Raw genomic sequence first — 23,020 nt, 5'->3', positions numbered from 1 at the left:
GCCAAAGTCCCGTGCTTCTTCAGCAGACGGAGGGATCCTCGCTCTGACGGGTTGGATGCCTTGGCTCAACCCTAGCCCCTGGGCTTGCTGTATGTCTTCCCTCTGTGGCCCTTGATAGGGCGAGTGCTCCTGCGGATTCGGCTGCATTCAGGAGAAGTGGTGCTCATCGCCCCGGATTGGCCCAGGAGGCCTTGGTATGCGGACCTCCTACAGATGCTGTTGGAGGCTCCCTTTCCGTTACCTCTGGTTCCGCACCTGTTGTCACGGGGCCGGTGGCCATGGAGGACGCCTGCCGCTTTGGTCTTATGGCATGGCGATTGAGAGGGCGCAATTGAGAGATAAAGGCTACTCAAATAAGGTAATTTCCACTCTCCTGCAGGCCCGTAAGCGCTCCACTTCCGTGGCTTATGCCAGGATTGGGCGACAGTTTGAAGTCTGGTGTGTTGCAAGAGTGCTTTCTCCGTTGCGGGCTCCTGTCTCGCCGATTCTGGACTTTTTGCAGGATGGTGTACACAAAGGCTTGGCCTATAATTCCCTGCGGGTGCAAGTGGCAGCATTGGCCTCCCTGCGTGGCAAGGTTGAAGGCGTGTCCTTAGCTGCTTATCTAGATGTGGCACGGTTTCTTAGAGGGGTGCTTCGGCTCCGTCCTCCCGTGTGGTCACCTTGTCCAGCTTGAAACCTGGGGTTAGTATTGAAGGCCCTTCAGGGGGCTCCCTTTGAACCGCTTCGGCGTGCTTCAGAGAAAGATTTGACACTGAAGGCCGTCTTTTTAGTGGCCATTACCTCGGCGAGACGGGTGTCAGAGCTCCAGGCGCTGTCATGTAGAGACCCTTTTCTGCAATTCTCAGAGTCAGGGGTCAAGGTTTGGACCATGCCTTCCTTCATGCCTAAGGTGGTTTCAGCGTTTCACCTAAACCAGTCTGTTTTTCTTCCCTCCTTTGTTGAGGAGGAGTTTCCAGATTCATTTGGGCAGTTGCACCTTTTGGATGTGCGCAGGACTCTGTTGCAGTATCTGCGAATTACAAATGCTTTCAGGACCTCTGATCATCTTTTTGTGCTGTTTGCAGGTCCTCGCAGAGGGTCTTCAGCGTCTAAAGCCACTATTGCCCGTTGGCTCAAAGAAGCTATCTTTTCAGCATATCTGCTGTCTGGCCGGGCTCCGCCTGAAGCCGTTAAGGCACATTCCACAAGAGAGATTTCCTCTTCCTGGGTAGAAACTGGAGCACTATCTCTGCAGGAGATTTGCAGTGCTGCAACATGGGCTTCTAAGCTCTCTTTCGCCCGACATTACAGGCTGGATGTGGCTGCCAGGAGGGATGCGCGTTTTGGAGCACAGGTACTAGCACGTGGTGTGGCTTGTTCCCACCCTATTTAGGGATTGCTTTGTTACATCCCATATGTAATGGCTTCATCTGCTTGATGACAAGGAAGGGAAAATTAGGTTCTTACCTTTGTAATTTTCTTTCCTTTAGTCATAGCAGATGAAGCCATGAGCCCTCCCTGTATGATTGTCTACATTGCAGTGGTTCTGATTTCAGGTGCTGTTCTTGTTTCCTGAAGTTATATTCCTTCCTTGGGGAGTCGGAAAACAGTCTTCAGGATTCTTGTTACAGTTATAGGAGGATGAGTTCATTCCCTCCAGTTCATGTTTGGGGAGGATGAGTTTATTCCCTCCAGGAGGATGGGTTCATTCCCTCCTTTTTTGAGTTCATGCCCTTGTTAAGGGGCCATCGTTCGCTGTGAGGAAAGTTCATGTTATTCACATTGCGGTTTGCCATACTGCTTTGGAAGCTTCAAATACTGAAGAGGCAGTGGAGCTATCTGGCCATGAGGCACTGTGAACAGTTGAGTGCTCTCTATCTCCCCCTGCTGGTTGATGGACACAACCCTTACGTAATGGCTTCATCAGCTATGACTAAAGGAAAGAAAATTACCAAGGTAAGAACCTAATTTTCCCTTCTCTCTTTACTCCTGCATATCCTATAATTGAAATGGTGTTCTTTTCAGTTTTCTATTATTGGTTTCCAATGAATTATTGTGTAAGTTCAAAATCTTACTATTGATATATCGGGCAGATTGATTGTCTCAGCAATGCTTGTTCTCCCACCTCCTTCTATGATTCAATTAGAAGGTATTAGACATTCTGCCATTTGTTTAGCTCTATTTCTGTAGAATTCACTCCAAGTTTATCTTAGGGACAAATACTCATATGTAAAATTCAAAGCTGCTTTAACAAAGTGAATTTTCTGCCTTGCTTTTGATGTGGAGGAGGACTCTTGATAGAGGCCAGTTTGAGAGTATTTGTTATTTTTATGTTATGGTCTTATCTTGAGGTACTTGAAGAATATTTGGGTATTGTATTTGTTTTTGCATGTTAATGTATTAATTGTATGTTATGTTTCTGTATTTTATATTATGGTGTAATTGTATTTACATTTTGTGTTGTAACACTGCTCTGATGTGATTAGTAAAGGTGATGACTAAAATTTAATAAACATAAGCAGAGGAACTGCAAACTGAGACACAAGTGCAGGGCACTCATTAATGAAAAGTAAGGCAGGAGTAAGGCTGAGGTTCAGCAAGAATGGAGCACGATCAAGGACAATCCAGTATGAAACAGGCAACCATATGGCAAAACCTAGTGAAGACTAAGTGCTAGCAAGCAAACAAAACAGTGGCTAGGTTTATATAAGAGTTCAAACAGGAACAAAGTGGCTTCAGGCAGGAAACAACAGGCATGGCATGAACAGACATGGCCAGCTTACTTGCAGAGGCACACTGATACCAACTGGTAGGAGATCACAATTTCATCTAGGAAAACTCTTCCAAGAGCTAAACCCCCTGCAGACTGGCTACAGAACTTCACACATGGTCTTTTATCCACTTGAAAAAAATCCCAAAAAACCTTCTCAAGCTACGCAAAATCTGTAATATACTGTTGATGTACAAAACTATTATATTCCAGATAGACAATCAAGTAGCTGTGTATTACATCAACAAGTAGGAAGAAACAGGGTCATATCTCCTGTGTTGGGAAGTTGTCAGGATCTTCCACTAGGTCATCCCTCATTGATGGACTCTCAGGACCCCTTAGCTGGCCAGCAAGGACAAAGTCCTGACAGACAAGCTGAATTGAATCCTACAATTCTAGGTTTATATAGAAGTCCAGACACGAACAAACTAGCCTCTGGCAGAAAACAGTAACCATGGTGTGAATAGACATTGCCATCCTACCTAGTGAGACACCCAACAGAACGGGTAGGAGGTCAGAAGCTCACCCCAGCAAAACTCTCTCAGGAACTGACCCCTTTGCAGGCTGGTGGTGGAACCTCTCACAGTCTTTTAGTAAGTAACTTGTGAATATTTTTCTGGGAACAGTGTGACCTCAGGTTGCAGTGAGGTCTGGGTCCCCAAAAATGTTGAATATATACCTTCTGCACATGGTGCCTGCCTAGTATAAGTGGGAACCAGTTGGTGGATGGCAGCTTGTCAGAACAGAAGCACATATGTGACTATTTCTGGGAAAGGGTGACTGGGTGACTAAAGTAGCAGATATTGAGAGTGGCTGATTTTTCATTCCATAAGCAGTCTGAAAACATTACATGTTTAAACTTCTGTAACTTTTTTATTTTTTTGTTTTTGGTGACTTTAGTCACTTTTTTTTTTTTTGCAGAGATAAGTCATATATGCAGATGCACATATGCTATGTTCAGTGCTTACTGAGTCCTTTATGTGACCAACAGGCTCATTTTCGAAAGAGATGGACGTCCAAAAAGTGACATAAATCGGCACTTGGACAACCATCTCACAGGGACAACCAAATCAGTATAATCGAAACCCGATTTTGGACGTCTTTCTCAGAAGTCCGTCACAAGGATGTCCAAATCTCAAGGGGACATATCGGAGGCGTGGTCGAGGCAGGACTTGGGCATTCCTAAGACTTGGACGTCTTTGAGCCATAATGGAAAAAAGCAAAGACATCCAGGACTAAAACATGGACGTTTTCACCGAGACCTGTTTTTATTACGAATAAGGCACAAAAAGGTGCCCAAAATGACCGGATGACTACTGGAGGGAATCGGGGATGACCTCCCGTTACTCCCCCAGTCATCACTAACCCCCTCCCACCCTCAAAAAACATGATTAAAAATATTACTTGCCAGCCTCTATGCCAGCCTCATATGTCATACTCAGGTCCATGACAGCGCATGGAGGTCCCTGGAGTAGTTTAGTAGTAGGTGCAGTACACTTCAGACAGGTGGACCCAGGCCTACACCCCCCCCCCCCCACCTGTTACATTTGTGGAGTAAACAGCGAGCCCTCCAAAACCCACCAGAAACCCTCTGTACCCACATATAGGTGCCCCCCTTCACCCGTAAGGGCTATGGTAGGGGTGTACAGTTGGGGGTAGTGGGTTTGGGGGGGCTCAACACACAAGGTAAGGGAGCTGTGTACCTGGGAGCAGTTTATGAAGTCCACTGCAGTGCCCCCTAGGGTTCAAGATGCTGTCCTGGCATATCAGGGGAACCAGTGTACTAAAAACACTGGCTCCTCCCATGTCCAAATGGCTCGAATTTGGATGTTTTAGACTTGGACGTCTTTGGTTTAGAAAATGGCCGAAAATCAAAGACGTCCAAATCCAAGGATGTCCAAGGTATTTTCGAACACAAAGATGGATGTCCATCTTTTTTCGAAAATGACCTTTTCTCTGCCTCCAGATTTGGACATTCTACAAAGACGCCCAAATTCCAACTTAGACGTTTCTTTTGAAAATGCCCCTCAAAGGGTTCAACCTCTGGTGAGTGCTGGAAAGTAACAATTGAGGCATTACATGGCAAGCAGTTTGCTGATAAGAGAAGACTTCAATTCCAATGCTACAGCTAAACAGAGGGTACCACTGTTGGGAAGGTCAACTGCACGAAGATTGTGGAGCTTGGCATGATGAAATAATTAGCTAAATAAGTTACTTCAAGGAACTAATGGTATATTGACTGTGGCATTGAGTTAAAGTTATGAGTTATATATGTGAAGTGGTACTAGAATCTACTTTTGATACTTTGCTATGTGAACCCATGATTCTATTTTTTCATTTTCAGTGAAGGTTTTGACCAATGATTATAAAGCACTCACTCCTAAGAGTGTAGTATTTTTCACTGAAGTCTTTTTCTCTACATATATTGGTTTGTCATAGAATTAATTGTTGATTTATAAGGAACAGTTGTTAACAGATGCTAAAAATTTCCAGGTTTTATAGCTTTCTTTTATTTGAGTAGTCTTTTCTGTGTGCTTTTCTGTATTATCTACTCAAATCTCCAATATTATATATTAGTTGCATTACATGGCATTCCCATGATCATATGCCTGCTGAAAAATACTTCATCTCTCATTTTGTAAATGTTGTTTACTTCTCTATCACTGAACAGCTTTTCTATATCTGATTGCAGGAATCTGCCAAGTCTGAGGAGATTCAAGAGGTGGAGGCATTAAAGGATGAATGTGGATATTTACAGCGAGTTTTGAGCAGTATCACACAGGTACTCCCTTTCATAGGCGCCTCGTATAAGAGACTTAGGGAGGCTGCAAGTGCGACCTCTAGAAATATTTTTAAAACCCTGTGTCACTCTTTGCATGCAGTAGAGCTCATCAAAGCAACCAACAACCTCTTTTCTCTCTGGTGATTGGGGGTCACTCCCCTCCGACTCTGACTTTCATTGTGGCACTATCCTGTCTGTGTCAGGGCTGCTCCAAAAATGGAGGCATCTCTCTTTATCCCTCCACCTCCCTATGGTCCTTCTACTTTGCCTTGATTGCTGCTGGATCGTGTCCCACCCTCGCAGAAACAGGAAGTTACATCAGAGGAGGACAGGATGCAATCCAGGGAAGGCCGAGGCCCTGAGTCAGCCCTGCTTTAATTGCTGTGGTGTCAGTACCAGTGGCGATCAAGGCAAGGTAGAAGGATCGTGGGGAGGGGGAGAGAGAAGAATAGATGCCTGCACCTGTGGGAGAGAGGGGAGTGCTGGACCCAGGAACTGAGAAGTATACTCTGCTGAACTAGGAGAGGGGGATGTGAGAAAGAGAAGTGCACCGGTCCCATGAGTGAGAAATGCTCCTCTACTGGACCGTAGGGGTGGGGGAGAGAGAGATAATAATAGGTACTGGACCCCGGAGGGGGAGGGATAGATGTTGGACCAGTGAGAGAGGGGAAAAAATTGGAGGGGGGCAGACTCAAGAAGAATGTCAGGAAGTATTTTTTCACGGAGAGGGTGGTGGATGCTTGGAATGCCCTCCCACGGGAGGTGGTGGAGATGAAAACGGTAACGGAATTCAAACATGCGTGGGATAAACATAAAGGAATCCTGTGCAGAAGGAAGGGATCCTCAGGAGCTTAGCCTAGAATGGGTGGCAGAGCTGGTGGTTGGGAGGCGGGGCTAGTGCTGAGCAGACTTATACGGTCTGTGCCGGGGCTGGTGGTTGGGAGGCGGGACTAGTGCTGGGCAGACTTATACGATCTGTGCCGGGGCTGGTGGTTGGGCGGCGGGGATAGTGCTGGGCAGACTTATATGGTCTGTGCCAGAGCCGGTGGTGGGAGGCAGGGATAGTGCTGGGCAGACTTATACGGTCTGTGCCAGAGCTGGTGGTGGGAGGCGAGACTGGTAGTTGGGAGGCGAGGATAGTGCTGGGCAGACTTATACAGTCTGTGCCAGAGCTGGTGGTGGGAGGCAGGGTTGGTGGTTGGGAGGCGGGGATAGGGCTGGCCAGACTTATACGGTCTGTACCCTGAAGAGGACAGTACAAATAAAAAAGTAGCACATATGAATTTATCTTCTTGGGCAGACTGGATGGACCGTGCAGGTCTTTTTCTGCCATCATCTACTATGTTACTATGGAATGAGGGTGGGAAAGAAAGGGGAAAAGATGCTGGATAGAAGAAGGAAGACAGATACTGGACCCAGGAAGGAGAGATATTAAACTGTGAGGGGGAGGGTGGAAAGAGATAGGGAGAGATATTGACCCCAAGGTGGCATTGTGGAGTGTAGAGTGTGGGAGAAAGAGAAGAGAGAGGGGAGGGATAAGGAAACAGATACAGGGATAGAGGGAGTATAGGGACCAGGATACATGGGGACCATGCTGGATGGATACGGGGCGGGGACATACAGGCAATGCTGTACATGGGGGGAGGGATAGGGACACAGAGAGGGGCAATGATGATCACAGGGAGAAGGATAGGTACACAGGGAGGGGGAAATGCAGGGCAGGGAAAACTAGGGACACAGAGGAAGAAGAAAATAGAATAATTAACTAACTTGCTGGTCGCACACACACTCAGAAGGAATGACAACAGCTGCACATACTATAGCAGGACATATTTATCCATTCCTACCCTAGCTAATATAATGTTCAAGCACCTTTCTGACCTCATTTACAACTTTCTTTAAATTAGGCCCATATTTTCTTACTCCTGTTACTCTTATCTAGTTCCATCTTTGCTTATACCCTAAGCTGTCTATTAAAATGTTTTATTGTATGCCATAATTTGTATTGTTGTTTGAATATTTTTACTGCTGTAGTTGTCTCTAGCTTTGGTTTGAGTTGTTCTTGCTGTACACCGCCTTGAGTGAATTCCTTCAAAAAGGCAGTAAATATAAATAAATAAATAAATAAGAGGGCAGATGCTGAATGGGGAGGGCATATAGGAATAGGGACACAGAAAGGACATGCTGTATGGGAAGGATAGGGATGCAGAGGAAAGATGAGTGGTGAACATGGAGAAAGGAGCAATGTCAAATGGACAGGAAACTGCAAAGACAGGAAAAAACAGAGAAGAGCAGAAAAGATACTGGGACCAAACTGAACAGAAAAATAAAATGCTCGTATGACAAAGGTTAAAAAAAACTATTTTATTCTGAATTTAATAACTGGAATATTTCAGCTTTTGGAAATGCTCATCTCTGATATTTTGCATTTCAGTTTTGGCATCTTGAGGTTTCCACTTCAGTTTATTGCCTTCATATCTCTATTAGTGTACTGTGGTCCCTTGTTTCATATTTGTTGAATACCTGTCTGTCTTTTGATTGTTTGACCATGATGCGATGTTCTGCTAACATACTGCATCTCTGTAGAGATCTTGTTGTAGTCCTGTTTGTTTTGATTTTTCACTACGTGGTATTTTAGGGCCCAGTGTAATATTTATAAGTCAGCGACATACTTACATTATATGGCACCTGGGGCGGCGCACCCCCCCTCCCCCAGTGGAGCGTGCACCCCCTGGGCATCACATGTACCCCTCCTCCAAGGAAGGGGGTGCGTGGAACAGGTGTGTAGCTGTCGGCTCTACCAGTCCCCTGCCCTTTCTGACATCACCGACACTACACTGACATCAACTTCCTGTTCTGGGGCAGGGGACCGGCAGTGCCGACAGCCATGTGCCTGCTCTGTGCATCCCCCTGCTGCTGGCACCCAGGGCAGACCACACTCACTGCCCTACCCTAGATATGCTAGAGTTTATAGTGCTGTCTTTTCACACATAAGGTTGTTCATTCTTGCTCTTTGAGTCCTAGGAGTTAGTGCTGTTATTGTATAGTAAGTTTCTGAATGTGTTTTTGCACAAGTTTGTGTACAGTGTTTTGCAGTGGAAGCATTGTGTGTTGGCTTACAGAAGTGATTTCAAAACTTTAATTTTGATTTGTTTTAACATCAGACATAGTTTTAGAAAATTTTGCAGGACCTGATGTGTGTTGAGGTTGTTTTTTGTATGTGATCATGTTTAAAATATGGAACACTGCCTCTTGAGGGATATTTAAATACAGTTGAATTGTTTCCATAGATAGTGCTGGTAAGTGCTTGAAATAATTGTGTTTAAAATATGTAAACATTTCACCCATGAGGCAGAAATACATTTTTAGGTGCTCATGAAGACATTTCTTGTCAATAAGAGTAGCCAGCAGCCCTTCCTTGGGTCTCACAACCATGTTAAATTTATACACAATGTACTACAAGAAAAACTTCACTCACTGGCCTTCAGTCTCACTCATTGGGGTGGTACGTCTCACTCTATGGGAAGGGCCACCCTTGGCATCTCTGCACTCCAGTCTAGCATGTCAAAGAGAGAATTCCATAAGATAAGTTGGTTTGAATTGAATTTTACTGAAAGCTGAAAAATTATGAAAAATTGTTTTGATTAGATTGGATATCACTAAAAATTTACTAAATCACATTTTTCACTAAAATTATGATGGATTAATGATGAAGTTGTGTTTAAAGGCATTGTTGTAAGGCATTGAAGTTATATACAGCCTGGCACTTCAAATTCCATTTTGCACATATAGATAGATAAACACAGTATCCTTTCGTCTAACTTTATTATTTGGATTGACTTTTATTCTTTGACGTATGCTTTCAGACAGTTATGGACAAAGACCCTGCCCTAGGCCCTCCCACTTTAGCCTCCCCAAACAGCTAAGCCTCAGACCACCTATGCTCCCTTTCTTGGGAAAACATGTGGTATTAACGAGGTAGATGGAGAGAGAGGGTGCTATGAACTTGTGTGGCATGCTTCTTACATGAGATGGTAGAATTATTCACTTTACTAACACACTGTTCTCATATTGAAGCTCTGCTGTAATTTCTGCTGTCCCACAATTGTGCTGTTCTCTGCAAGTGTCTCCCTGTTTGTACTGTGTAATTAGCACCGACACTACACATTGCAAAATGCAACAGTATGGTGCCCCTCCCTTCCCTATAGAGCACTGCCAGAAGCACCCTGAAAATACAGCACTCAGGACAACACCCCTGTCACTCCACCCTAGTTCAGGCCCTGTGTATAATTGAAATGCTTTAGTGTAAAAAGCTTAGTCCAGAAGATCCCTGTTGATTCCAGTAATTGTTGTTCTTAGATAATAGCTACATTTTTATTGTTCTGATAATTTTGGCTTAAACCTGATGGATTTCATGCTCCATTTCTTTCACTTTCTTGCTTCCTCCAGGTAGCTCTGGAAGATACAGAGACTATGGTAACGCCTTCATTGGAGACTGTTAGGAGTGCAGTGAAAGAAGAGGTCATAAGGCAAAGCTCCATCTCGCCATTAGGACGACGGACATCTCCATCCCGAACCTACCCCCTACAGCGCCATGATGCAGCCTTGCAGGCTGTACAGTGTGCACTCCAGAACTGGCAACAGCAGAATCAGGTTGGGAAAAACTTTGCTGAAAGACTAGCTAGCTTATTTTTGAAAGGGAAGGACGCCTATCTTCCGACACAAATCGGGAGATGGGCGTCCTTCTCCCAAGGTCGCCCGAATCGGCATAATCGAAAGCCGATTTTTTGCGTCATCAACTGCTTTCTGTCGCGGGGACAACCAAAGTTCACGGGGGCATGTCGGCAGTGTACCAAAGGCGGGACGGGGGCATGGTAAAGAGATGGGCATCATCTGCCGATATTGGAAAAGAGAAGGGCGTCCCTCACGAGCATTTGGTCGACTTTATTTGATCCCTTTTTTTTTCACGACTAATCCTCGAAAAGGTGCCCGAACTGACCAGATGACCACCGGAGGGAATCAGGGATGACCTCCCCTTACTCCCCCAGTGGTCACCAACCCCCCTCCCATACTAAAAAACAATTAAAAAACATTTTTCCAGCCTCTATGCCAGCCTCAAATGTCATACCCAACTCCATCACAGCAGTATGGGGGGGCTCAGCACACAAGTTAAGGGAGCTATGTACCTGGGAGCTTTTTCTGAAGTCCACTGCAGTGCCCCCTAGGGTGCCTGGTTGGTGTCCTGGCATGCCAGGGGGACCAGTGCACTACGAATGCTGGCTCCTCCCACAACCAAAGGGCTTGCGTTTGGTCGTTTCTGAGATGGGCGTCCTTAGTTTCCATTATCGCTGAAAATCAGAAACGACCAAGTCTAAGGACAACCATCTCTAGGGATGACTTAAATGTCATGATTTGGGCGTCCCCGACCATATTATCAAAACAAAAGATAGATGCCCATCTTGTTTTGATAATACGGGTTTTCCCGCCCCTTCGCTGGGACATCTTGCGAGGACGTCCTCAGGAAAACTTGGGTGCCCGTTTCAATTATGCCCCTCCACGTTCAATTCTGGAGACTGCACCTAAAAAAAAGATATAAACAGGATGGAGTCAGTCCAGAGGGCTGTTACAAAACCGGTCAGCGGTCTCCATCATAAAACATATAGGGGCAGGCTTATGAACCTCAATATATATAGACTGAAAGAGAGACGGAAAAGGGGATATGATAGAGGCTTTTAAATACTTCTGTGGCATTAGTGTACGGGAGGTGAGCCTTTTTCAAATGAAGGAAAACTTTGGAATGAGAGGGTATAGGATGAAATAGGCTTAGGAATAATCTAAGAAAATACTCTTTCACAGAAAGGGTGGTAGATGAATGGAATGGCCTCCCGTTGAAGGTCGTGGAGACAAGGGCTGGGTCAGAATTTAAGAAAGTGTGGGACAGGCAAGTGGGATCTCTTAGGAAAAGGAGAAGTTAGTGGTTACTGAGGATGAGCAAACTGGATGGGCCATTTGGCCTTTATTTGCCATCATGTTTCTATATTTCTAAACAAAAATCTCCACCAATACCTGCAAATGGTGGTGCTGTATGAAACTAAATAAGCATATACCTTAAAGCAATTAACCATGTAGGAGGAAAAAGCCTCAGATAGTCACTCTCAGTGACTTCAAATTCTTTAACATCATTGGCTAAAAAACATCCACATCAAAATTCTTAATCAAAATTAACATTAAAATGTAGTAAAGTACTTATCTTAATAAAAACTTGACTATGCTCAAAAATGTTTCACACAGCCCCACTGACAGTGGCCAGCGTTTCACTAATGACTGCTTCAGGGAATAAGGACCGAAGACTTTTTCAATGGCACCAAACTGCATTCCTGTGCAAAGTTTTGTTTGGTTATATAAACATTGGCTTTCCCAAGTGTACAACAGTGGCGTTCTTGGCCTGGATGGCACCCGGGGCGGAACGCCAATGCGCCCCCCCGGGTGCAGCGCGCCCCCCCCCCCCCCCCCCCGCTAAATGACACCTTCCCCCCCAGCGAAATGACACCCCCCCCCAGTGCACGCCGCTGGGGGGGGGGGGTGCCGCAGCGTGCGCCTGCTCCGAGTTCGCAAAACTTCACTTCGCTGCAGCTCCCTCTGCCCCGGAACAGGAAGTACCTGTTCCGGGGCAGAGGGAGCTGCAGCGAACGAGCGACGAAGTTTAGCAAACTCGGAGCAGGTGCGCGCCACGGCACCCCCAGCGGTGTGCACCCCGTGCGGACCGCCCCCACCGCCCCCCCTTGGTATGCCATTGGTGTACAATAAAAAATTTCATCACATTTTTCTGACTTGATCTTTCCTTTGGGAAACCATGCTGTCCGGTATCCTGTGCTCAATTTGTTTTAAGACAATGAGGTATATTTAGCATTGTTTCCTTAGTTTTGCTCATTAATTTAAAATAATGGATCTTTAGTCTGCCTCCTCTGTCCTAGGACCTATCCTTTTCTCCATCTATACTTCCTCCCTTGGTGCTCTCATCTCACGGTTTTCAGTATCACCTTTACGCTGATGACTCCCAGATCTACCTCTCCACACCAGAAATCTCGGCAGAAATCCAGGCCAAGGTATCTGCCTGCCTCTCTGACATTGCTACCTGGATGTCTCACCGACACCTGAAGCTCAATATGTCCAAAACTGAGCTCCTTATTTTCCCACCTAAACCAACCTCTCCCCTTCCCCCTTTCTCTATTTCTGTCGACAACACACTCATTCTTCCTGTCTCATCTGCTTGTAACCTTGGGGTCATCTTCGACTCCTCCCTCCAGTGGCATAGCCAGAAGGCAATTTTTGGTTGGGTCAACAGGTTGGATGGGTGGGCACTAGAGTTGCCAACTTTTTTGAAAAAGAAAAAAAACAGCAAACCTGATGCACCCATGCTCTGTCCCTACCCCACTCCCCATAATGAGGGTTGCAGTGCAGGCTTCAGTGGCTGCAGGCCAATTGAGAGCTAAGGGAAGTACAATAGACTGCACTATTCAGCCCCACTGAGCCATGGTCCTCCAACACATATATGGTATTGAAGCCAAACACATTCTGCATCCAGAGAACCTCCTGGCCGTCCACCAACAATGGATACAGAGCACAGCAAGGACAATTCACCATAAAACTCATCATATAAAGAAATTTTGTTTTCTAGTGTAATCTCAATTACAGACATATTATAAATTAACTTAAAAAAATCTATAAAACAAAAGTCACTCAGAACCTAGAGCAAATCTACCATACCAACACTAACTTCCAAAATCAAAGATCCTACCTATGAAAAAGAAGTGCCTTAAATATTATAGTAGGGCCCTAAAATACAAATACATTTATCAGGAAAGCTGAACAAGCCAAATTACTACAGAATGCTACATTGAAACTTCATGCTAACAGAATACCTCAGTCACACACACAAGACACAAATGCCAAATACAGAATAAGTGACCACAAACTCTAGAAATATAAATTAAACGGAAACCCCAAGAAACTAGACCTTGCATGTAGTACACCACCAGAGAAACAAGAAAGAAAGGCACTTGCTCCTGTGCAAAATATAAAGATGGCACATGCCAGGGATGGTGTTAGGGGATGCAACTAGGGCAATTGTGCTTGGTTCCTTGGCCAGAGAAAGCCTGCATGCTGGAAGCTGAAGGAGCAGCCTGGTAATGGACTTTGGGGTCCTTTCCTAGATTTCTGTCCTGGACCCCAACCATGTTTACCATCAACTTTGGCAAGATGTACATTCCAAATCCAACATATTATATTCACAACATTGAAAATAAAATATTTTTTTATACCTTTTTGTTGTCTGGTCATTTTTTCTCAAATCATATTGGTCCCAGTCGCTGGTTTCTGCTTCCCTCTGTCTTCTCTTAACTCACTTGCCAGGGCCTCCTATTTGACATTTCTTCTTTCTTCATGTCCATCATCCATCTCCGTTTTCCTATATTTCCTTGTTCAGTATCTCCCCTGTGTTCATATCCCCTCATCCATCATCATTCCTCTGTGCACCTATGCACCCCATGCCCAGCATATCCCTTCTGCATTCCTATTCTCTCCCTTGTCTGGTATCTCCCCCCCCCCCCCCGTGTCCATATACCCCCCTCTCCAGTGTCCAGCATTTTATCTCTATTCTATATCGCCCCCCTTGGTCAGGCATTACCCCTCTGTGCCCATGTGCCATCCCCATACAGCATCTCACATTTGTGTCCCTGTCCCCATGCTCCCACCTAATGCCCATCATCTCCCTTCTGTATCTGTATACTTCCCTAGGTCCCCTTTCTCCCTCCTCCACACCAATGTGTCCCTCTCCTCGCTGATCCCACCCCCAACCAGCTTCTCTTCCTCTCTTTCCTTCCCCTTATGCATCTGGCTCTTTCTCCCTGCATCTCATCATCTGCATATCCAGCACCTCTCCTTCAGCCCCCCTCCCCCCCCCCACACACACACATCCAGCATCTCTCCCTTTCATCCAGCCCCCCTACATGTTCAGCACCTCTTTCCCTTTCATCCAACTCCCATACATGTCCAGCACCTCTCCCCTTCACTTCAACCCTCTGCATATCCAGCACTTCTCCCCTTTCCCTCCACCCCCCTGCATATCCAGCACCTCTCCCCTATATATCCAAAACCTCTCCCTTCCCTCCAACCTCCCCTCTGCAAATCCAAAACCTCTCCCCTTCCCTCTGCAAATCCCAAAACCTCTCCCCTTCCTTCCAACCTCCCCTCTGCAAATCCCAAAACCTCTCTCCTTCCTTCCAACCTCCCCTCTGCAAATCCCAAAACTTCTCTCCCTTCCTTCCAACCTCCCCTCTGCAAATCCAAAACCTCTTCCCTTCCCTCCAACCTCCCTTCTGCAAATTCCAAAACCTCTCCCCTTCCTTCCAACCTCCCTTCTGCAAATCCCAAAACCTCTCTCCCTTCCCTCCAACCCTCTGCCCCTTGCAAGTCCAGCACCCTTCTGTTCCCTCCCCTCCCTGCCTCCCCTTTCTGGGCCAGCACGCAGCACCCCACTGACTTCCTCACCCTCTCCCACCCCTGCCGCAGCGCTTCATTTAATGTTGTCGGCGCTGCTGTTACAGTTTCCCACCCCCGCGGCGGCGCTTTACACTTTACCCGACGGCAACGCTACAGATGCAGCGCTGACGTCCGACGTCCTGCTCCGGGGCCTTCCACGCTGATGTAACTTCCTGTTACGGAGGCGGGACGCGGAAGGCCCCGGAGCAGGACGTCGGACGTCAGCGCTGCATCTGTAGCGTTGCCGTCGGGTAAAGTGTAAAGCGCCGCCGCGGGGGGGTGGGAAACTAACAGCAGCGCCGACAACATTAAATGAAGCGCTGCGGCAGGGGTGGGAGACGGTCACGGCAAGGATCTGCTTCTGGGCGGGCCTGAGGCTAAACTGGGTGGGCCTGGGCCCATCCAGGCCCACCCGTAGCTACGCCCCTGCCTCCCTCTCCTTCTCTGCACATATTCAACAGATTGCTAAAACCTGTAATTTCTTCCTCTATAATATTGCCAAAATTCGCCCTTTCCTTTCTGAGCATGCTATCAGAACCCTCATCCACACTCTCATCACCTCTCGCTTAGACTACTACAACTTGCTTCTCACAGGTCTTCCACTCGGCCATCTCTCTCCTCTTCAATCTGTTCAAAATTCTGCTGCACGACTAATATTTTGCCAAAGTCGTTATGCCCATATCAGCCCTATCCTGAAGTCAACTGGCTCCCTATCCGTTTCCATATAAAATTCAAACTCCTCTTATTGACCTATAAGTGCATTCACTCTGCAGCCCCTCACTACCTCTCCACCCTCATCTCTCACTTCACTCCTTTCCAGGAACTCCGTTCACTAGGCAAATCTCTCCTAATTGCACCCTTCTCCTCCATCGCTAACTCCAGACTCCGTTCCTTTTACCTCACCACACCTTATGCCTGGAATAGACTTCCTGAGCCATTACGTCAATCTCCACCCCTGGCCACCTTCAAATCTGGGCTAAAGGCCTACCTGTTTGATGCTGCTTTTGATTCCTAACTTGTCACCTGCTCGTAACCTTTATCTTGTCTTCCTCTCTTCAATAGTCCCTTTCCCTATGTGTCCTATCTGTCTGTCCTACCCTTATCCCTTATTTGTACTGTTTGTTTGTCCTGATTTAGATTGTAAGCTCTTTCGAGCAGGGACTGTCTTTTCTTCATGTTCAATTGTGAAGCGCTTCGTACGACTGGTAGCGCTATAGAAATGATTTATAATAGTAGTAGTAGTAGCAAGGTTCTTTAAGGGAAATGGGATTGCAAATATTCTACATTTATTAATGTTAACTTCCTAATAAGTCCTTCAACTTTCCTTCCATTGTAAACACAGAACAAAAAAATCTTACGATTTCTGTTTTTGCTAGACTTCCTTTTCTCAAATCCCAGTTTCTCCTTTTATCTTACCTGGGCTTTGTTTTATTTGTTGGCTCTCTCATGTGTCTGCTGCTTTTTTATATCCCCTTTTTATTGACTGGGCAGTTTCCTTCGTGGGGTAATGTTTCCAGATGAATTAGTATTACACATACTATGACAGGAATAAACCTTACCTATAAGCCAGTGTATGTTGGACATAGTCTCAATCTCTCAGATCTACTGTTCATCTTAATCATTGCATTTTGGAGTTCATAAGGTGAAAAATATATAGGTTGCATATCAAGGTACACTTGGAAGTTATTTTTAAATAAGCCAATGGCACCCAGTGCATTTGAATCTATTTCTGTATCTTTATGCTATATTTTCTTGGTCTCTGATTTCATTTTTTTTGGCACATCAGGATCTTCTCTGTCTCTATACTGGGGGTTGTCAACCCAGTCCTCATGACACACCAAACTTGTCAGGTTTTCAGGTTACCTACAATGAATATTCGTGAGATAGATTTGTATACAATAGAGGCAGTGTGTCCACATTTATTTCACGCTTTTTTTTCTTTGTGGATATTTTTTAAACCAGACTGGTTTGATGTGTCACAAAGACTAGGCTGTGAACCCTTGCCCTACCCTATACATATTACTATCTCCTCTTTTTGGGTGTTTGTATGTCTATAACTGTTCTGCCAGCTTTTCATAACAATTCTGTCTGTCCTCCTCTCCCTGTGGTTTCATTCATTTATTCCTTTATTTATATTTCTAAGAAAAATTTGCTTTGCTCTCACCATTTCTGTCAACTCCTTAGAAAACTATATTGCTTTGTTTCTTCTTTCTCTTTATTAACAAGCTTTATACAAAGATACCTGTGATTCTGAATCTTCCCTTTTATCGGGGCCAGCTTAACCATTAAGCAAGCTACTGTAGGTGGTCATCTATGGCATCACCTTCTGGAAGGAGCAGCAAAGACCAGCTTCAATCTAAGCAAAACAATAGATTTTGACAGCCACACAAACTCAGAGATTCACCGTCCTGTGATTTTAACTCTTTAATATTTAAAAGTGCGTACATCTAGTAGCGCTATAGAAATGATAAGTAGTAGTAGTAGTAAAGTACAGTGTCAAAACTATATGTTTTTACAAGATCATTCAGGGAAGGGTAATATTGGGGTAATCATGATTATTGAGTTTAAATATTAAAGCCTTGTCAGGGGCTAGGAATTTGAAAGGAAGGAAAATTATGGACGAGGGGGTTCAAAGCTGAAGGTTTGCCTAGGGTGCCTAATGCCCTTGCATAGGCCCTGCCTTTTATTGTCAAGTTGTTCAGCTTCTTTATAAATACACACCTGAAGAGGTCTGTACAGCATTCCTTGGGCTTCTCTTTCTCTTTTTGCTCCCACTGGAAAATGTCTTTTCCCAGTCAAGAGCTACATGTCTAAAGAAAAATTTAAAAATTGATAAGGGTGCATGTATGTTATATTGATTGAGCCTCCATGAAAGGCTGGTTCCCTGATCAGTGCATTACTGTTATCTATGTTATTTCTTTATGGGCAGGAGTTGCGTTCACAACTGGAGTTGTCCGAGGATGCGTTGTCACTGGTAAAGAAGCAATTGTTGGACTCTCAGCAGGCAGCTCAGACAGCAGAGCAGAGGCTGAAGGACTTGAAACAGGAGTATAAGGACCTCATTGTTGATTTGAAGGACCTCAAGCAAGAATCTCATCACTCTAAATCTTCCATGGAAATCTTAGAAAGGTAAAAAAAAAAAAAAAAGAGTATAGTGGAGTAGGGGGTCTGTGAAGATTTGATTATGTACTCCTGAAACAAACCATCTTCTAGAATTTCTCAACCTCAGATATCAGATTAAGGCAAAAAATAACTTCTTCCTTATCATGCCCACATACTTAGGATTGTGCTGTCCTGCCAGCAGGTGGAGACTGAGAACTACTAAGCTGTAATGTCATCACTTAAGAACAGTGTGCAACCCTCTGGCCATCAGTATTTCTCTGCACAGATCCAACAGACTGCTAAAACCTGTCACATTAACTGCTGGCTGTACACAGCCAGAAGAATCGGAGTTCTGCTCATCCAACAGTCCTGAGTGTGGATATGGGTTTTGGTAGTGTGTTCGGAAAAAAGGGTTGAATTTTGATGATGATATAGAGAAAGAAATGGCAGGTTTTAACAGTCTGTTGGATATGTGCAGAGAAAGAAAGTGAGAGAAGTCAAAGATGACCCCAAAGTTACGAGCTGTTATGGCAGGGAGGATGAGAGCGTTATCCACAGAAATAGAGAATGGAGGAAGAGGAGAGATGAGTTTAGGGGAAAAGATGAGAAGCATCAGGAACAATTGCAATGGAAAGTGAAAGACTGGGGATATGACAGGTAAAAAGGATGACAGTAGGAGAGAAAATGCTGAGTGGGTGGATCAGAGGAGCTGGTAGTGAGTCTGGAGGAGGAAAGAAGATATGCAGTTTCCTGGACAGTGATTTTAGAAAAGGAAGAAAAGGTGGCAAGTGTTGAATGGTGAAGGAGAGATGGAGGTGACTTGGTTGAGAACTCAAAGTTAATTTTGTGAAAGTACTCATCCGTAGTCTGGGCAGAAAGTGAAGTGTTGGAGGTAGAGGCACTTTGAAGAGAGGGTTCAGTATGGCAAAGAAAGAGTGAGGGTTGGAGCCAAATGGATGTAGTAGTCTTGTTTGGCAAGTGAAAGAACAGACCAGAAGGAGGTCAGCAAGAATTTTAAATGTATAAAGTCAGTATGGGCACGAGATTTTAGCCAAGTCAGCAGATTGAGCAGAAAAACTTAAGTAGCAGATTTTGGAGGGCAGCCAAGGCTGGAGTTTGGTACACTTTACAAAGCAGGGAAAGAGAGGAACCAGAGTGTCCAGAGCAGAAGAAAGAATAATATTATAGGAAGAGACAGCCTCATTGACAAACTTGGATAACATAATGAATGCAAGGATCAATAACCACTGAAACAGAGTCTTCAGAGCAAAGCCAAGTTTCATTTAGAGCAAGCAGATTGAGAATATGAGAGATAAAGAGGTCCTGGATGTAATCAAGCTTGTTGGAGACATAGCAGATATTCCACAGGGCACATGAGAAAGACAGAGAAGAAGAGGAAAGGTGAGGAACAGAAATAAGATTGGAAATGTTGTGGTGTGACCTGCACAGGTATGGTGAGAGTTGATTTTGAGGACCATGTTTGGGACTTGATATCCCCAGCCCCAGCAAAGAGCAGGAGAAGGAGCAAGAGAGTATAGAGAAGAGTAGGAGAGGCATGATGACAGCTATGAAGATGAGATGCACTCAGACAGAATGGAGATGGTTGATTGAATGGAAGAAAATGCTGAAGCTTGAGAGTTGAGAAGGTAGAAAACAAAAGGCATAGTAGGGTGATGAAAGCAGAAAGTGGGCAATGTGGTCTTGAGGTATGCAGCAGTTTGATATGGGGAAAGAGATTGGAAAAAGTCAGTATCAAGAAGAAAAAGTGTAGAAGAGCCACTGGAATTAGAAGAAAGGAATCAGTAGGAGCACTGAGTAGCAGGAGCTGAGGCCCTGCGTGGATCAGAGTGGACCTGGGAGTCACCCGAGATAATGCTGGGATGAATATGCAGATTGGCTACAAGACCTCCTCAGCACCTGATAGGTAGCTGGTAGGAGCACTGGCTAGGAACACCTAGACCCTGTGTGGTTGGAGTGGACCTGGGAGTCACTCCAGGGAATGCTGGGAGGAATATGTAGAATGTCCCTGCTTCTTCTCCAGTGATCCATATTGGAAAGGGCAGAAGTAGTCTCTGGAGTGTTGGAGGAACTAGATTTAAATTCAGCAGAGCAGCAGTTTGGGCTAGAGGAAGACATACTTTCTGAGGGGGATGAAGTTCTACTGGGAGAAGATCACTTTGTAGACCCTATTTTTGGTAAGGAGGACTTAACTACTTTCATTTCCCAGGTTTTGTTTACTTTTAAGAATTCAGTGCCTAAACCTATTTCTAATTCTGGTTCCCAGGACTCCCTTTTGGTTGTTATCAGAAAGACCTCCAAGGCATTCCCTATCCTTCAGGGGATGATATCATTTCTTTTTTTTTTTTTTATTATTTTATTTATTGGTATAAATCATTATTTCACTACAAATTATGAATATGCAATAGGCATTAACAACAGGAAAAAAAATAAAAACAAGAAATTACATTTAAAGCCTGTTCGTCCACAAATAAAGAAACATTGGTTCCAAGAATCAAGAAATATAAGTGTAAATAACAAAAAACAATTAATCCCCACCAGTTGCTACCTCAGGGTTACTGATCCCAGCCTGCATTTTATGGAGGGCACAGCACATTCATATCTACTCTAGCATCAAGAAATTCTTTTAACTGTTTAGGGTCAGCAAATTGAAACTGTTTACCCTCAAGCGTTAAGTTACATATACAAGGAAATCGTAGTACAAAGTTTATTCCCAATGCCAACGCTCTAGGACGCTGTTCCAAAAAGGCCTTGCGCCTAGCTTGAGTGGGCCTTGAGAGGTCAGGAAAAACGCGAACCTTTGAACCCATAAACAGGTTTTCTAAGTGTCTTAAGGAAAGTCTTAGTATTGCATTGCGGTCAGGTTCCAAGACAAAAGTAACAAGCATAGTAGTCCTCTGGGTAATAATCTCCAGTGAACTCTCGAGGAATGAAGTTAAATTCATTCCATCCCCCACCATTGGGAGGTTTCCATCACCCCCCTGTGGGTTCCAGATGTAATAGGCCCGTGTTATGGGGGGTGTTAATATGGATTGGAGTTTTGAGTGTCCACTGGAATGGTGGTAAGCCAGGTTACAGGACTTTGGTCAGCAGAGAAGCCTTGACTAGGCCTGATAACCCACTAATGGCATAACAGTTGAGAACCTGCAAATGCAGGACTATATGATGAAGTCTTAATAAAACCTGAAACAAATTACAAATTGAATATAGCATATATGATGATAGAATAATAGATAAAAATGGTTTGTAAAATCTAGTTTGTATTCCTATAACATGGCACACAAGTCATAAGATTATATAAAAATAGATTGTGAAACTGGATGTTTCTATAAAAGATAAAAACAAGATGTTCAGGGTGATGGGAAAGATGTGAAGTTTTGAAATAGCAAGAGCAAGAGATGTTTACCGGAAAAGACAGTTGGGTGCAGATGGACACCTGGGCGGATGTTTCATAATAACTAGAACAGGAAAGAAGTTGGTACAAGATGTTACAAAAAAGTACAGATGACCATCTGCCGGAAAAGGGAAAAAAATTGGTACAGAGATATTGGCCAATAAGATGAAAAAAGTAGGTACTGCCATAAGCATCTATTGAGATCCATGCCTATAAAAGAGCAGACATTCAGACAGAAAAGTTAGAAGCTTCTTGAACACTTGACCGACAGCAGAGCTCTGTGCATTTGAACCCAGATGTATGTATTGAACTGAAGACTCTCTCTTGGTAAGAATAAACAAGATCTCATTCTTGAAACCTATCCTTGTCTTTATTTCTATAGGCTGTATTATATGTGCTCTTTCCTTATTATCTACTATACACAAATAAGTCACACTTACTGAATATATGTGGGAACATAAATGGCCCAGGATATACCTAGATCCAGAAAGCCAGAAAGCAGTGGTCATGGGAATCAGTTTTGAATTACGACTCCTGATGCCTCCCCAAAACCAACCTCCCTGGGATTGGAGGGAAACTATAAAGAACCTTTTGGATGAACTTGAGATGTTCCCCCCCCCATTTGGAAGAGTCCAGAAGGGGTCTAAAAGAGGTCTGAAAAAACAGGGGCAATGAATCCTTGTCCATTCCAAGAATGTCCACCATATATTTCTTAATCATTTCAACAGGTGAAATCAGGGGAGACTTAGGAAAATTTAGAAACCTAAGATTAAGTCTCCGAATCTGGTTCTCCAGATATTCTGTTCGTTTATGGAGAAAAACATTGTCCTTAACCAAAGCAGTCTCTAAAGTTCCCATTTCTTGTAATTTAGTATTCAAATTTTCCAATTTCAAGGCCTGCTGCGCAGATACCTGTGCTTGGAGTAACGCAGCTTCAGAAATAGTTCTTATATTGTCAGTGTTTTCTTTTAATATAGGTTGCATGGAGATTTGAATATTATGTACCATATCCCATAGTGACTCTAATGTCACAATTGCTGGTCTAGTCACGCCAGAAATTCCAGGAGGGGATTGAATTTGAGCACCAACTTCAGATAATTTAGAAACAATTTCCAAAGGAAGTACCTGTGAAGCTGATTGAAAAAGTATTTCTTTCGGTTGGGGACCATTTTCTATCGCCGCAGTCCTTCCCTCGAGCAGGTTAGGTTGAACGCCTTCATTCTCCCTCCCTGCTTGGGCTATCGGCAATTCCCTTCCGGGTTGAGGCGGAGCAATGCGCTCTACAGGGCTCAGGGAAGCCCCGTTAGCGCTCTCAATCGACGCCGATGCGTCGAGAGCGGCAGAGGGGGTCGAAGTTCCCCGAAGGTCCCGGTTGCTGCTTTGGAAATTGCAGAGTCGTCTGCCGCAGCGCCGAGGGTATCCCAGGAGCCGA

At 44.6% G+C, this 23,020-nt stretch overlaps 1 protein-coding gene across 1 annotated transcript in view; it reads left to right on the top strand.

The window, feature by feature from the left end:
- CROCC2 (ciliary rootlet coiled-coil, rootletin family member 2) overlaps positions 1-23,020 on the top strand; it is an 825,280-nt gene that overhangs the window by 138,301 nt on the left and 663,959 nt on the right. The window contains 3 exon segments of the mRNA XM_030216488.1: positions 5,445-5,534; positions 9,984-10,187; positions 18,004-18,203. Of these exon segments, the coding sequence (XP_030072348.1) occupies positions 5,445-5,534; positions 9,984-10,187; positions 18,004-18,203 (494 nt within the window).

The sequence above is a fragment of the Microcaecilia unicolor genome, chromosome 10, assembly GCF_901765095.1.
Source record: "Microcaecilia unicolor chromosome 10, aMicUni1.1, whole genome shotgun sequence".
Taxonomy (NCBI): Eukaryota; Metazoa; Chordata; class Amphibia; order Gymnophiona; family Siphonopidae; genus Microcaecilia; species Microcaecilia unicolor.
The sequence above is the reverse complement of the archived record's forward strand: the minus strand, read 5'-3'. Positions and strand labels throughout refer to the sequence as shown.